We start from the raw sequence: 17,889 nt of genomic DNA, 5'->3' as shown, positions 1-17,889 counted from the left end.
TTTGTATGTATTACAATGGATATATCTCTGCTTCAACTACATGTATACAGGGTGTCCCAGAAGTCGCGCACCATCCAGGTTGAGGTTGAATGCTTGAGCTACAGAGCGGTGTGTTGCCCCAACTCTTCCAAACATAAAAACCAATTCAACTCTTTCTTGTACTGTTAGTTTGTTAGCCATAATTAACTCTGAAAGATAGAAAAATATTTAAAATCAGTATTAAATCTGAAACACAGAAAAAAATGAAAATCAGGATGGTGCACAACTTCTGGACACCCTGCATAATTCTACTGGAAATAATAATACATCAAAGTAGACAAGCTAAATGACAATTTCCATTTTTTTTCCTTTCGTTTTTTGGATTAAGACGTCAGACTAAACATAAGATCTGTGCATCTCCCTGTAACACACTAGACCTCTCTGACTGTACAAACACATATCCAAACCATTAAAACACAAATGAAAACTCCATGCATTTCTATGGCAACTCACAGGATCATAAATCATGTCCTCCATCTTTATGTGGGACCTGTATTTCCTCAGCTTGTGGAAACTTTCTGATATGCTGTCAGACACATCAGACTGCCCCTAAAGATAAAAATCAGCCATCAGAGTTACAAACACAAGACCTAGCCACACTCAATATCGAAGAAAGACCAGGAGACATAAAATAGATAATTTCACCTCTACTGTTAATTTTCTATGCAGTATCAGTAGTTTAACAAATTTCATTCATATGATCACTCAGAACCCTACAAAACTTAAGTCTGACATGCTGTAGCTTGGGTATAAATCACCATGTGCTTTTGTTTGTTCCCTTTATGACCTGTTTTGCACATAGATTCTGATGCACACTTAACCGCCATCTGGCTTGTAATGTGAAGATTTAAGTAATGACCTTGACCTTCCCACAACTTCATAGTGTTAATATTCTCACCACCCATTGATGAATCTGTGCCAGGGTCTGACAGCATACTCTGATCATGCACGTCACTGATGGATTTGCTTGGCCTACAAGCTTCCTTGTGTACCATGAAGTGTTTCAATCGAGCTTGCTCAATTGCACTGGTTACAAGTGGATCAGTTGGTCCCACACTTGGATCACAAATAAAATGCAGCTGAAAATTAAAGTAGGAAAACTATTACATACACATTAAACTAGACACCATACAGTGTAACCAACCTGATTTTGTTTTTCTGTTTCTGATGTTTTGAAGACATTACATGATTTTGTTTTTTACCTTTTAAATATAAGTGTTATACCTCATTTTATCTAAGCACAATACTCAGGATGTTTGCACTTTATCTCAAATTCTTTCAGAAATGTCAATCACCTCAGGAGTGGCATGAGAAATCCTTTCCATGCAACGTTAAGGACTTAAAACGATATATTTAAAAGTGAATAGTTACACTTACAAAATTTACAAATGTGACAAATGACTAGAAAAAATTACAAATGTTGGTTCAATACATAGTATTGTATAGTGTGCTGTTAAGGGTTAGTCATTAACAATAGACCACAGATTGGATTTATTTTATTTTTATTTCTGTTACTTGTGAAAATTACTTAAATACTTTAGTTTCATGAACTTGTGTAAACATTTGTTTCATGTAACTTAATTCACTGTACTGAATTTAAATTATACATGATATTAAGAGCCTGGTGGGATCTCGCATTTCTGCAGGTCACCATGTTGTATCTAACAAAGTTCCCATTTTTTCTTCCTCAAGTGAATAAACGTTGTATCTGACATCTGTGTTCAGTCTGGGTCTTTTACATTACTCAACAGCTTGAATTATACAAAGGATCAAACTCTTACATTCAATTTACACTATACAACAACCCACTGACCTCTTTCTGCCTGTTATCTGCTTGGATTGTAGTTTTGATGGAGTTGATCTGCCCAGCCTTGGCCAAGCGAGATATTAACCTTAAAAGTGACTTCCTGTCAATGCGCCCCTGTACATCAGAGTTGTTAGCTTCCTTAGAAATTATAAGCTGAAATTGATACATAATAATATATTTCTGAAAGTGCAAGTAGTGACAGGAGAGTAAGAATCATCACTGCTGACATTGGTAAATGAAGAAAAATGTGCATTTCAAAAGGGAAGAGATTTAGTGAATATGCTATTAAACAATATATACAATACAATATAAAAGATACACAAAATGCATTTACATAAATACCTTGAGGTAGAGAACACAAAATTTGTAATTTTCATCTTTGTATGTAAGAAATAATCCTCTGAGCTTATTTACAATATTTGCACAAAAAACGGACAATTTCAATCATGGTTTGAATTTAATTTCCAGAGGAAAAGAAGAAGTCACCTTTAGTAATGTGAAGACATTTTCTATGAGTTTTGCCTCCCTCACTGCTGCCAGGATAATGTTCACTCTCTGTAAGCTGACATTTGTCATATAAACTAAAAAAAAAAAAAAAAGCAAATATAATCCATAGAGCTGAAGTTTTCCTCTACAATGGAGTTATAAATTGGGGGAAAGAAATTATTCTCACATTTATTGTGCTGCATTCTAAAAAACGTTACAAAAAGCAGGATAGCAATGACGTCCATTTATGCTATCCAAATTGGTAAAAAGTATTTTCTAAAAATAAAGAAGAACATGTTTTATATATGAAAGTGTCTGTTTACAAGTGTATTAACTCAGCCCAGAAAGGTTTATCTGACATGAACCTGGATCAGAACACATACTGGTGGGTTTGGGAAGTTGACTGTTGAGCCGCACAGTATCCAGCGATGTGGAATCATCCTCTGTTTCTTCCTCTTCTTCCGTTTTTGGAGCTGCATCCGGAAGAACAGACTCCATGCTTTTTATTATGGTGTCCCCAACTTTTCCCTTCTTTGCTGGTGTTTCTAAGGTGGAGAAATAAAATACATTCAGGAATATGTAACCATATTAACGAGATGCCTTACATCTGGAATTACGTGGCCTGGAGGTTTATTGTGTCATTATGTATCATTATTGTATCATTATGACCCAGGAGCCTCTCCCCACTGTGATAGCTCTGAGTTAAATTCAGCTCATGCTGGTTTCCTCTTCGGTTGTAAGTGGGACGGTTTATCATCAACCTGTGGATGGTCGTAGGTTTCCCCTGGGTTCTCCCCGATTTCCTCCTATCATACTGCTGCTCGCCATCATATAAGTGAAATATTATTGAAATACATAAATATGGGTCTTTAAAAAACTCCAAGAGACACCATCTTCTTTTGAACACTTCTTAACATTCAGCTTTTCAGGCACTTTTCGCTGATAAAGCTCTGATATATGCGGATGCATATCTTCTAATAAGTCCATGTCATCATCAAAAGTTAAGATTCAATGACCAACAGCTGTATTATGATCACGTGTATTAAGAAAAATTCAAATATATATATTCAGATCTCATCATCTTAGTATGAAAATGTTGCTGGTGTCATGTCAGAGATCATCACATATGGAATCTTACTATAACCAACACTTACTGCTTTCTTTCTCAGGAGAGCCATGATACAGCTGTAACAGTTTAGTTTTCTCTTCTTCAATTTTTCGGTGGATTTGACTTGTCTGGGCATAGCGACTGGACACATACCTGACAAAGAAAGCATAAACAGTTCAGACAAAAACAGGCTAAAATATACACTAGAAGCAGTAACTATAACTTCTAATCTTGCACATTTACATACCCTTACAATTTCACATCATTTTTAATTGTGTTTTGAACTTTTTTGAAGTTGTACTTACCTTATAGGTCCCTTATATGCAGCAAAAAATAGTTAGATATAGAGCTTGTAACTATAAACAGCTAAAGGCAATTCTCATTTTTATTCTTAATGTGTTCTGCTTACACTCCAATTCTCTGACGACCAAAGTCTTTCATGAAGGGTTCTGCAACCATTCCCAACTTCTGCATACTTCTCAGGGCACCACGAGCCTCTAGTCGGGTTATATTGAATAGCTTTTCACACGCCCTTTGCGTCATACCCTCTGAACCTGCTGCTTCAAGTCTTTCATACATCTTATGCAAGAATACTCTCTCATGGGGCAAATTTTCTACAAAATGCAAACATAAGAACTACAACTTGATGCATTAATACGGCTTTCAGATTTCTTTCATGTTACGATCAGAAAGAATAATATTTGTCTGAACTTTTCACATTATGAAATTCAGTAAATGCTATTTTTCCATAAATTTCTAATGGTGGACTCGAAGACGTGCTACACAAGAGATTCTAAAACACATTAGAGTGTATCATTGAGCACATAGTGTTTTAAGGAATATAAAGGAAAGGATAAATGAGTTCACAGCTTTGTTACAGGTTAGAAGGAGTGTCATATGTTCCCCTCTGTTGAAGGGCATAAATTATACTTGTGCTTAGACAATGAAGTCAGAGGCTGTTTACAGGACAATTATCTACACTGCTTACAGGACAATTATCTACGTTCTCTACAGGACAATTATCTATCTTCTTTACAGGACAATTATCTACACTGCTTACAGGACAATTATCTATGTTCTTTACAGGACAATTATCTATGCTCTTTACAGGATAATTTATGCTCTTTACAGGATAATTATCTATGTTCTTTACAGGACAATTATCTACACTGCTTACAGGACAATTATCTATGTTCTTTACAGGACAATTATCTATGCTCTTTACAGGATAATTATCTATGCTCTTTACAGGATAATTATCTATGTTCTTTACAGGACAATTATCTACACTGCTTACAGGACAATTATCTATGTTCTTTACAGGACAATTATCTACACTGCTTACAGGACAATTATCTATGTTCTTTACATGACAATTATCTACGCTCTTTATCGGACAATTACCTCACTCTTTTCAGTGTCACTGTGCTATGCATACCTAGCCTGCAGCTGAACTCGTGCATCATTCCATCCGTCTGTTCAGGCACATCATCTTCTTCTTCCTCCTCACTCTCCCCTGCTTCCTCATCTTCATCATCGGATTCAGGAGGAAACTTCTTCACCATGATAACCACACTTACGCTCCTTTCCTTTCCATTGCTGCAAATACATTGCATATGTAAAAACTGAGCTGTTCTACGTGGAAAATGTGATAAAATGCTTCACACACAAGAAAATATTTTCTTCTCTTAATATTTACCAGTTCTAGCACAGTAAATACAAACCATAACCTTACAAAATTGCAGAGTAGCTTAATAATAGTGTTTATATAGTGCTTGCATAAAAAATGTTGCACAGCTAAAATTTAAAACCTCGATATAAAATATACAAGTGTGTAGTTTATGGTCAACCTTGGATGGACAGCTTTGTCTTAAAATACCACACAAGTGTTGCCAGTTTTATCTTCTACTATCAAAAAAAGAGCATTTTAGTTACATATCCATGAAGTGTTTCAATCGAGCTTGGCATTGTAGAATTAGCCCCTAACCTTAGACCCACAGTACTCTATGGTTCACAGATATCCAGTACATCAGAAATAGTTCTACCTTGCTGACTTTGTGGCCCTGCAATAGCCCATCATATCAGAAAGTTCAAAAATAAAACCTTACACGTGATAATGGTCCTCTTCTGCAGAGTCTGGGTAAAGGTCAGCATACTTCATGTTACTCAGTTTGAGATATGGGCTGGCCAGTGGCATAATCCGCTTGAAAGAGTTTGAGTCAACTCCCTGTAATGAAATGACCAATCACAAGTTCACATGGCATTACACTGATGAATAGTGGTCCAAATATTTGCCTCATGGTAATTTCAAGGTATGAATAGACTTCATAGGTTTGAGAAAACATTGATATTTTCAGTGAAGTCAGCATTAGGATACAAACTCATGATCTTACTTACAGCACCTCATATTTACTGGACTTGATAATTCAGCAAGAACAGCAAATCTTTGCACATTTTTGATGGACATGGTGAATTAAAGGTCAGTAGTAACTCACCAAAGTTTCCCTGCAGATTTTACGCTCACACACATGGTTTGGATACTCTGCTATTTTCTGGCAGAGTTTTGTCAGGAGCAAACTGTATCGTGTTCGTACGAGTTTGAAGAATCTTGGGAGGTGAACCAGTATTAGTCGACTCATTGTGTTGGTCACATTTCTTGTCACAAACGGCTGCAAAACACGGAAATCAAAAGCACAAAATTTGAATGAACACTGTTTATTTTAATATTTCCCACTAAATTAATATATGCAGACCGCGAAAGTTGGTGTGAACCAAACAATTGTTCGTGTGTCAGTTACGTGGAGCATAATGTTTATTTATTTGATTGGTGTTTTACGCCGTACTAAAGAATATTTCACTTATACGACGGCAGCCAGCATTATGGTGGGTTTGAAACACTTTCTCACCATGAGCATACACACCACATCTCTCCTTTGTTATGTACAGCGGGCGGCATTTATCAGCCACATACTGTGCCCTGGTAGGTGGAGAAAGGCCACATTCAATTTGAACTGAATTTAAACTCTCACTAGTCAACAACATTCCATGAGCTGGCCATCACTGACATTCACTCGTGTCAGTGGTTATATCATTTTGTTCTGTGGACAAAAACATTTTATCAGACATGGATATTACACACACCACAAGTAGCTAACTGTAGAAGAACTTTTCAATCATCAAAAGTAAATATATATAACACATGCTGGTCAGGCCTTGAAAACCATGTGATTCTCAGCATGTAGGACAAATATGTTTTATAGCAGCTTCCTGATGTACCCTGATGTCAGCTAATCTCCTTCATGCTGTGGCCACCCCATGGGGCCACTGTGATATGCGAGGATTCTGCTGGACATGTATGATGGTGGACTGTACTGCGATACAACCAACTCCATACACAAATTAAAAGGCTTTGCCGAAGTTACAGTAAATAAAAGGATAAAATCTGCTAGGTAGTACTGTACATGGCTTTATTAGCCACATGTTCACAAAACCAATTTCCACGAATGATTGGTCTGTTTTCGTGTTATGGCAAAGCTGAACGATCAGTTATTCAAGACTTAAAACCAATAATCAATTTTTTGGCTACGTCAACCACAAAAATTTTATGGCTGGATATGGAAACCGGGATCTGGGAAACCCATGACCATCTGCAGGTTGCTAACAGATCTTCCAATGCAGTAAATGTTCTGTTAAGAAAACATCAAAGCAAATAGAGTTCCTGTGTTTGTTAAGCATTATTATTACCATTAGTCTACACCAGATTCAGCGATTTATAAATGAACCCACCTGCTTCTTGATCAGTCCAAAGCGGAAAAGTAATTTTCGATGGTAAAACACATCCTTTGGGGTTAACTTGTATGCCTTGAAAGCTCTCACCAAAACCTTTCCGCCCATCAATTCCCCTTCATAGCGTGACCTTAGAATTTCAACATACACTTCAAGCATCAGAATGATCCTGCTGAACTGAATTTTAACAATGAACAACACATATTTTGCCAATGGCCAGCATTTAAACAAAGGCAGTTTGGACAGGTATACAACTCATGCTATTCTGCTTTTCATCCAATCATATTTCACACATTACTGCTTGATCTCGCAAGTTCTTTGCAACAGTTGAAACAGAAAAGCCCATTTCAAGAACACCTGAGGTCTGAGGATGAGGATAGCTACATAAAACTGACAGTCAATCGATGTAAATCATTGACATTCGAAAATAACTTTGTAAAATGTTATAATGAACATTATAAAGCACACATAAATTACATGGCACTAATCAAATTCGAATGTTGAATTCGGATAATCCATGGACTTTACATGGAGGATTTAGGTGCATGTCAATACACAAACACAAAAGCTGACAGGTAAGCAATGAAAATGGGAGATGCTGGGCCCATCTTCAATTCTTTTGATTTTCCATTTAATTTAGATTTGCCCCCTAATTCAGCTTCTTTATCCCAAACATCATCACACTGGTAACAATTTGCTCTTCCATATTGCAGTTAGAACTGCTCTCTATATTCAGCTTCTTTAAATCCCAAACACCATTACATTGTTAACAATTTGTTTTACCAATATGGAGTTTCGATTTGCTCTTTAATTCAGCTTCTTTATCCCAAACATCATTATATTGGTAACAATTTGATTCTTCATTATGCAGTTTAGATTAGACATACCTGCCAATTCTCTCTAAGATGCAGTAAGTCAGATCCGTTATGTCCAAGTTAGGGTTGGAGGTCTCCCCAAATAGGGCTCTGGTTCTCACTTTCTGACTTGCCACTAACACAAGGCGCTGGTCCCAGCTAAAGTCATCAATAAGCACAATGAGTACAAGTCATCAACGTCATTCCATTCATATTAGTGCCCAACGGTCATGATTGGTTGATTTTAAGGTTCATCAAATGTCGCCAAACTACTGTCAACAAATGAGGTCTGCCACTACTGTGTAGGTCTAGTTCTGTAAAAAATGAGGCCCAAGAATGATATGTGTCCCGAACAAACTGGCCTAAGAATGACATGTGTCTTAAATAAGGTGGCCCAAGAATGATATGTGTCTCGAACAAACTGGCCTAAGAATGACAGGTGTCCCAAATAAGGTGGCCCAAGAATGACATGTGTCCCGAATAAAGGGGCCCAAGAATGACGTGTCCCAAATAAACTGGACTAAGAATGACACGTGTCCCAAATAAGGTGGCCCAAGAATGACCTGTCCCAAACAAGGAGGCCCAAGAATGACATACGACCAGAGTAAAGAAGCCCAAGAACGAAATGTGTCCCGAATAAAATAGACCAAGAACGACATGTGTCCTGAATAAAGGGGCCTAAGAATGACGTGTCCTGAATAAAAGGGCCCAAGAATGACATGTGTCCTGAATAAAGGGGCCCAAGAATGACATGTGTCCCAAATAAACTGGCCTAAGAATGACGTGTCCCAAATAAGGTGGCCCAAGGATGACGTGTCCCAAATAAAATAGCCCAAGAATGACATGTGTCCTGAATAAACTGGCCTAAGAATGACAGGTGTCCCAAATAAGGTGGCCCAAGAATGACATGTGTCCCGAATAAAGGGGCCCAAGAATGACGTGTCCCGAATAAAACTGGCCTAAGAAAGACACGTGTCCCAAAAAAGCTGGCCCAAGAATGACATGTCCTGAATAAGGAGACCCAAGAATGACGTGTCCCAAATAAGGTGGCCCAAGAATGACCTGTCCCAAATAAGGAGGCCCAAGAATGACATACGACCAGAGTAAAGAAGCCCAAGAATGACATGTCCCAAATAAAACAGACCAAGAATGACATGTGTCGAGAATAAAGGGGTCCAAGAATGACATGTGTCCCAAACAAAGTGGCTCAAGAATGACGTGTCCCGAACAAAGTGGCTCAAGAATGACATGTGTCCCAAATAAAATAGCACAAGAATGACATGTGTCCCGAATAAAAGGGCCCAAGAATAACATGTGTCCTGAATAAAGGGGCCCAAAAAAGACGTGTCCCGAATAAAGGGGCACAAGAATGACGTGTCCCGAATAAAATAGACCAAGAATGACATATGTCCCAAATAAAATAGACCAAGAATGACATGTGTCCCGAATAAAGGGGTCCAAGAATGACATGTGTCCCGAACAAAGTGGCTCAAGAATGACGTGTCCCGAACAAAGTGGCTCAAGAATAACATGTGTCCCAAATAAAATAGCCCAAGAATGACATGTGTCCCGAATAAAGGGGCCCAAGAATAACATGTGTCCTGAATAAAGGGGCCCAAGATTGACGTGTCCCGAATAAAGGGGCACAAGAATGACGTGTCCCGAATAAAACAGACCAAGAATGACATGTCCCGAATAAAATAGACCAAGAATGACATATGTCCCAAATAAAATAGACCAAGAATGACATGTGTCCCGAATAAAGGGGTCCAAGAATGACATGTGTCCCAAACAAAGTGGCTCAAGAATGACGTGTCCCGAACAAAGTGGCTCAAGAATGACATATGTCCCAAATAAAATAGTCCAAGAATGACATGTGTCCCGTATAAAGGGGCCCAAGAATGACATGTATCCAAAGTAAACGGGCCCAAGAATGACGTGTCCTGAATAAAGGGGCCCAAGAACGACATGCATACGGAGTAATCTTGGCAGATCAGTTTGAAAGATGGGTGGAAATTTGTGAGTAGATGTGTGTCGACTAATTGATGTAGTTACAAAAAGGCATACAAAATAGAATCAACTAGACTGCTCCTTCATCACCTGACATTTCACACTGCTTTTATCTGCTTTTTTTTTTTTTTTGTTTTTTTGTATGGTTTTGTTTTTGCTTCTTTGTGTCCTAAATTATCAAATAACTGATAATGTGAGGCAATATTATGACCCATGAGCAAGGAATTCACTGAATAATGGGCTAAACCATTGAGTTACCTTCCCTTAGACACCATTAATGTGCGAATATATGCTTGACATACATTTTTTGTGAATACAAAACTGTGGCATTACCTGTGTATTTGTTTACAAATCAAAATCATTGGACGATACCTTTAATACACCAAGGAAATGTAGATAATTAGAATATTTTTTAAACTGTAATAATTTTTACTCTCACTACAGAGCATCACATCACATCTGCATGTCAGCACAAATAGGCTTTAAACATTTTAGAACAGGATTAAATTCCATGCTGAGAGATCCATTAAATCAAATCAACAAATTAAAAGACTCAAGTTCTTGAACTACTCACAGTTTCATTACATCCTCCAAGCTCATTCCTGTCTGCCTGATCTCCTCTGTAATGTTTTGCCGCGTGTCATAGGTGCCACAGGAGCCTCTGACTCCATCCTTATTCACAGGGTGAACTGGATAGAACTCTTCTGGCAATAATTCCTATCACACACGTATATTTCAACTGGTCATAAAGGCGTATCCAATCATGCTGGGCAGTTTTCAGTGTTCCACATATATATCATTGTGGCAGTATAGTACTCTTCCAAAGTTTGGCAGCATAGTACTATTAGGTTATTGTGTTATTTTATCTATGTTCTGTTGAAAATCTGTAGGCACTGAGTTTTCCAACACTACATGACAAGGCAGATTTCCAATATTACATCGACAAATATAATGCCACTCCATGATGTACCAAACACTTGGAAATCAACAAATAATGAAAATTATTCCCTCATCCACATTTCGTGGTCAATGTTTGATAAAAGAGCAAATGATAAACACAACAGCGCCCTCCACCCAATGTTTTTAGCATATGAAGTTATCTCCCTCTAATACCATACAATATGAAAAAAATATGGCCTTCCGGGATCCAACATCACTCCAAATACACGATAGTCATGTGGTATAATCCCACTGATTTCACTGAACCACAATTATAGCTATATAATAATGGCTTATGTTTTAGTACTGACTAATCAAAGAAAACCATTTGAATTGGAAAAAAAGACTTTTGATAATTACCCTTTGAAAAGTTTTACCGACACAGAGTAAGTTATCTCCTATATCTGCTCGCGAGTGATTAGGCCTAATTTTTCTAGGCGTACTGTGTGCTTATATTTGGTATGCCTGTTTTTCAACTTCTATGTGTATTGGGCATTTTTGGAGGCATAAGTTACACCAATGTGGCCCTTATCTGGAGTAATGATTTTGGTTTTTTTTTTTTTTAAATTTTCAAACTCCATTTAAATTTTCAAAGACCATTTTAAATACATTCAAATATTTTTATCTTCATACCACTTCAAGAAGGCTGTCTTGACTATTAAATTAGGAAAGAAGTTTGTTGGAATGCATATGCCACATGGAAGCTGAGAACTCGTCATCACCTCATACCCAAAGTATTCCTAGCATTGATTCATTTTACAACCCATTTCACACTTATATGTTTGTTGTTAAATGCCATATTAAAGAATGTTTCACTTATAAGATGCTGTAAGTTTGATGGGTGAGGAAACCACCAACATTTGGCAAGTTACTTACCAACTTTCCCATCTACATGTGTATGTCATTTACAGCTTTGTATACTATATTGGTGGTCTTCAACACGTTAAACTAGTGCTCAGATATTGTCACCATGAGCCACACAAGTACTGAGAGCATGGAATGTACAAATTCCCTTTCCAATGCCAGTTCTGAACTTATAGCAATCACCCAATCTGAAAAGCAAATGATCAATCTTACCGGTTCCACGCAGATGCCAGTCTCTGGATCGGTATAATTTTCTCTGTTGTCAATCACAATAACTGGCCTAGGTTCCGGCAAAATATACATCCCTATACAGTCCTGCTGCAGTATTGTCCTCCAGATAAAACCTTTTGCTCTATCATCCAATGCCAGTGGGAAAACTGGCCTTTCTGCCAAACGGAGCCATAGTGATGGCAAGGTAATACCTGAGGAAAGTAACATACAGGTACAAGTTTGTGTTGCTGTGACCATAGCAGACAGAAAGGTTCAATGGAATTCCAAAATAATCAAATAATAATTTTTAAAAGTTGGTTTATTTGCATGTATACATGTGCTTATTATTTACACCGTTGTCATCCATCTATTATTGCTATGCAATGAGCCTGCTTATAATTTCTTCTCTTGCTACATGTACATGACAGTCATTATGACATATTGTGAGATCAGTTTTGGAGATCCTTCACTTCGTTCAACAACACTCAACACTATCCAACAAGGTTGAATCAGAAATGTGCATGTGTATCCTTTGTCAACCAGTTGTAGCCAATCAGCAGGCATGTAGAAATAACGTGACCGTCTTAAAGCACATGACCTGGACTAAATGGCGACAAAAGAGACAAACTGGTCTCGTAATTAGACATCTTCTACGCCGAACAGCCATGACAATAAGCGCAGCCGATAAACCCATGAAACATGGAGATTTCCCTCCAATTTATCGAAAACAACACAGCTCAACATCGTCAACTCACGTTAACAGTGTTGAACAAAGATGACCCATCTGATTTGTAGTGTGGACGGGATACTCACCTTACCTCAACAGCAAGTTGAACGCTGTTGAGGTAAGGTGAGTGTCCCGTCCACAAAAGTTGAGAGATGTTGAGAGATGTTGTCAACAAAAGTTGAGAGATGTTGAGAGATGTTGTCAACAAAAGTTGAGAGATGTTGGATATTCTGGACAGGGCTCTACAAATCAGATAGGTCAACAATGTCCAACAGTCATCATGTGTTGTGCTGTGTTTTTTTTTTTACCAAACTTTGAAAATTGGAGGGATACTTCCATCTTTCTCACCAATGCATGAGGCACGATTTTATTTTGTCCTTGTCTTTGTAATCTTTAGAGAGAGCAAGACCAGTTTCTCTCTTTCGCCATTGGTGCCGCCATTTTACCCAGGTCATATGCCTTAAGACAGTCATGCTATTTTTGCATGCCTGCTGATTGGCTTCTTTCACTCAACCTGACTCATCTTGTTGACAAAAAATACACATGCACATTTCCAATTCAACAATTTTGGATGGTGCTGAGTGCGGTTGAACGAAGTTGAGATGTCACAGACAGTACATTTCTGGCGCCAAAACAAGGGGCACCAAATAGTAAATTCACGACGTAGATTCAGTAACTCATTCCAACAACTGCCTGCAGCCTATACAAAACCAAAACACGTGCGAGCTTTTTGCTGTTATACACACTATTTTGCACTGTACACTGTGTTTTTTTAATACAAAGAATAAATCGTAAATATGCGACAACATTACACTGCATGTGCTCAGTGTTCTGCGGCTCCACCGTGTTACGCAGGTCAACACACAGATTTAATGAGGCAACCAGATTGACCTGATTCTGCCGAACTGACCATACAGTTGCTGAAGACAAATGGTTATGTGATTAGCATTACGTGTTAAAAGAATGCTTGATCTCAAATCTTCTGTGATGGTGGTCTGCCTTTGAACACTGTAGGTGAGGAAAGCATCACGGATTGAGTCCATTTACTCATCTCGTGTCGGCACAATTAGGCTTTTTTTCATCTTGGTCGTGAAAATCACTGCTGACAACTTCGGCTTGTCACCGGGGTTGAGTCATTGACAATCAAAGTCAAACGCTACACGTATATGATTTGAATACAATTCAGTTTTTAGCGAAAAAGTTGAATATTTGCACCAGAAAAACACTTTTTTTTTACCCTAGTATTCAGTTTTTAACTGAATTTTAACACCGAATACAGAGGTCTAAAATCGATGTGTTTGAATTCGTGACCATGTCAAGACAGCGGAATGGTGAAAAAATATTCTGATAAATAATCATCTGAATGTAAAAAAACATATCTGTACTTGACAGTCATAGAAGTGTAATGAGATCTTCCATAAAGTTGATGTCTTTCACTTTAAATGGATATATACACATCTGATGGGGTTAGCCAAAACTGTCCATTATATTTAATTAGGGCCCCAATTTTTAAATTACCTCAGAATGGATTAAAAAAATACATAACGTTTATATACGTATTAATTATTAAGGGCTTTCCAAATAAGTTAAATTAAAATCTGTTTTAAAGCTAGGTCTTCAACTAGCTTTATGCCACTTTATGCTTTAACATGGAAACTTGCCATTAAAATTTTTTCTCAGAGGTCCTACCTAAGTTACTATAATTTACTCCTACAAATGCACCTTTTAAATGGGAGAGTGACATCAAGAGAGGTAATTTGGTGCACCCTAATGATGGATCAACCAGAGCTGACACTGTTATTCCACGAATCATACATGTGTTAACATACCGTCAAGGCCTTCCAATGCTATCTCCTCCACACATGCTGCAACAAAGTCAGCCTCCATCCTGAATTTCTGAAATTATGACATATCACCAATACATACCTCAAATAAAAAGGTCATATGTGGAACAGAGCAAGATTAAAAAATTGATTAATTATAACAATTCACACCTTGCAAATTACCACCTTTCAATCATGGTCACTTGGTTACCTACATGTACACAATACTTGTCCATTCTACCTGTACTCATGATACTGTCTGCTTACTCTCTATACTACATGGGTTCACGTTACCAAATTTCATATTCTATTCGAAAATTTGCTGAAATTTACTCCAATGTTTAAGATGGTGTTGCCAAGCGACATATCTTACTAAAAACAATTAGTAATTACAGAGCATTACTGTAAAAACTCCTTCTCTCAGTCCTGTCCGTATTTGTGATTTTTTAAATCCAAAACCTGCTCAGTATTGCTACCTGTGTTACCAGGATTTCTCATCCTGGCACAGGGAGGCAGCAAGCTTGCACTCAGACTTTTTCATGCAGAGTCATATAAGCCAATAAACTGTACATCTTGGCCATACAGACCACATAACTAATAATTTTTTCTTCACAAAATATATTGGAAGATAACTGATATATGGCATGATGCAGCATGAAATATCAATTGAGCACAAAACCCCTGATGGCCCATTTATGTGAGCAGCCCCTGTAGTGGAAGTGTTTTTGATGAAATAGATAGCTCAACTTTATTTTAAAGTCTCCTTTTGAGATGTATGCTGAGATTGCACTGCATTAGGTTTGGCAAAATTTCGTTCAGACATGGATGGCTCATGTCAACTTCAGACAGCGCTCCATTTAAAACCTAAATTCTGCTCAAAGCTGTCATTCATAGACAGAAACCAAGCAAAATTTTGAACAGGCAGCCATGTTTGCCTTCTAGATACTTTCCTTCAAAAAATTTACATCTTGGAGAATCATCCATTCTGCAAAGGTTTGAGATTGTAAATATAGCTGTCTGTTATATAGCTGTTTGCTGGGTGATGGACTACAAATAGTAGACATAAACAAGACAAACAGAAGCTGATTTTGGCCCAACAAAATGTGATCCCATTGGCTAGGGATTGCCGATTAAGATAATGTCAGATAACAGAAGTTTTAGGTGCAGATAAAAAAATACCCAGTGTTTTGGACCTCAGACATTGTACTTTTAGCATACAACGTCTAATAAGGGAGTTCTGAGCTTGAACTATTCTATAGTTAAAGGTAAAAAAGTCCTACTGTATCATGTGACCTATCAAAAATGTCCGGCAACTATTGTGGGATTGCCACAATTTTCATGCTACAAATTTAAAAGTTTCGCCAAAAGTTATTTAGAAAAGACAAACAAGGAACTGATCGTTTGTGAACTTGAGAAGACTCTACAGGAAAGAGGATTCACTTGTGCCTCTAGAACACGGCAAGACAAGTGATTGATAAATTCATGTTTACTAAGGTTGCCTGTTTTACCCCGCTGTTAGGTGCTGGTGGTGTGCAAATATACATATTAAGAGATGCCCTTTCAAACAACATCAAATGTTCCAATCTGAGCTCAGCAGTATGCATCATAATGCATGTACAGTGCACTTCTACAGCACTCAACAATGAGGCATGATGTCATACATACGCAGTTTTGAAATATCTAGGTCAATGGTAATAGAATAACCTTGATAGGTCTGAAATATATGACCTCTGCGGAGAGAGAATATGAAATATGCCATTTCTGTCACATTTTCTTTCTTTTTAGGACAGAACAGACTTAACCACCTTCGTCTTGGTGCTTGTTATGTAATCCGATACCCCATAACCTTGTTTCGTAGCTCGACAAATCCCTTGAATGCTGCACATTCTTGGGTTTTGGCTCAGTACGAAACATTTAACCCTTAAGGCTCATTCTCATGATGCGATTTGTAGTACCAGCTTGTAGCATACAACTGATTCGAACCGTCAGAACACCCGAATCATATTGATATTTCTCATATTCAACGAGTTGTGACAGCCAAAAGAACTAGAGAAAGCTCAATTTTCATGCTACAAAATCACATGCTGGCCAATCAATTCGCATCAATTATTCCCATTGTAAGTTATGCCCCTTTGTGTTACCAATCAAAGCTTGTCAACAACCATGTCTAAAGAAGCAGACGATACACATGCTTATACTGGGAAAAGCAGACTGGTGTGCCGCTCACTGAAACTGAGCAACTTATTGCTTACTATCTCTCTCAAGATCTACTATGAAATTATGAATCATATAATTTACAGTAATCAACTCATCATGACAAACGTGCTTATAAAAATGCCAGAAGTGAACGAGAAAAATGTGACATCAGAGATAAGTCGCATGCGACCATGTTACATGCAATTTTTGTTCAACACTACAAGTCAAATGCTGCAAATTGGTACTACAAATCGCATCGTGAGAACATGAGAAACATTTTTTGCAAGTCACATGATACAGGGGGACTATTTTTACCTTTGACAACAAGTGAGTTTGAACTCAGAACTCCTCATTAGGCTATATGCAAACTTATTGAGCCTTGGAAACATACTTAACATGTTATTTTTTACTCAATTGTGAGGTCAATGTGTTACGTCAATGGCATGAGAATGAGATTTTTAAACAAAGCGTTCTCTGACTCTGAATCGGAGCCAGGCTTATCCGAACCAAATTGTACTAAACCTAACAACATCGCCTGTCATCTCAGGTCCAACTCTTCACTTTAAAAAAAAAACTAACGTCAGAATTTTATCTTCCTTCAGTTTTCAGGCACAACGTTAGATAGCTAACATAAAGTAGGTCAACCACACTATGCGCAAAAAAATTAGGTTGTTTGGATTACATCCTTTTCATTACTATCAACATTCTTGAGTCCAATCTCACCCAGTGTTGTTGTTGTTGTTAGTATCTTATTTTGTCTTAATGCCTAGAGGTATATGGACTGCACCCTTGGTATGGAAGTCAGTATATAAACAAACCCAGTTCTCGGAGTTATAGTACAGTTAACTGAAACAAATTACCGTTAAATGAAGACACTCAGGTTAACAGCACCGTTCACATGTGAATATCACAGAAAGCGCCATTTCCACAGACTGAAGTTCGGCATAATAACAAAGGGGAGGGAACTGACATCACCCGTTACCTCCCTTTTTGATGTGTAGCATAGAGGTAGCATAGAAAATATTCAGATTTGAATTTTT

General features: G+C 37.7%; 2 protein-coding genes across 2 annotated transcripts in view; both read right to left on the bottom strand.

Annotated features, from left to right (window-relative positions):
- LOC135471782 (general transcription factor 3C polypeptide 1-like) overlaps positions 1–583 on the bottom strand; it is a 132,328-nt gene extending 131,745 nt beyond the window's left edge. Inside the window, exon 1 of the mRNA XM_064751119.1 lies at positions 493–583. Coding sequence (XP_064607189.1) covers positions 493–516 — 24 coding nt within the window. The 5' untranslated portion in view covers positions 517–583. The remainder of the gene's footprint in view (positions 1–492) is intronic.
- On the bottom strand, positions 578–17,651 carry LOC135471015 (general transcription factor 3C polypeptide 1-like). Its single transcript, XM_064750063.1, has 16 exons — positions 17,573–17,651; positions 14,660–14,726; positions 12,107–12,315; positions 10,665–10,807; positions 8,114–8,239; positions 7,227–7,356; positions 5,936–6,109; positions 5,549–5,667; positions 4,879–5,039; positions 3,850–4,054; positions 3,487–3,593; positions 2,716–2,877; positions 2,333–2,427; positions 1,853–1,999; positions 938–1,118; positions 578–588 (listed from the first exon to the last, which is right to left on the bottom strand). The coding sequence occupies exons 2-16, from the start codon at positions 14,715–14,717 to the stop codon at positions 578–580; spliced, it is 2,028 nt and encodes a 675-aa protein (XP_064606133.1). The 5' UTR covers positions 14,718–14,726; positions 17,573–17,651.
- Positions 17,652–17,889: the final 238 nt, after the last annotated feature.

Source organism: Liolophura sinensis, chromosome 7 (assembly GCF_032854445.1).
Source record: "Liolophura sinensis isolate JHLJ2023 chromosome 7, CUHK_Ljap_v2, whole genome shotgun sequence".
NCBI lineage: Eukaryota > Metazoa > Mollusca > Polyplacophora > Chitonida > Chitonidae > Liolophura > Liolophura sinensis.
Note: the sequence above shows the minus strand (reverse complement) of the source record. Positions and strands in the feature narration are given on the sequence as shown.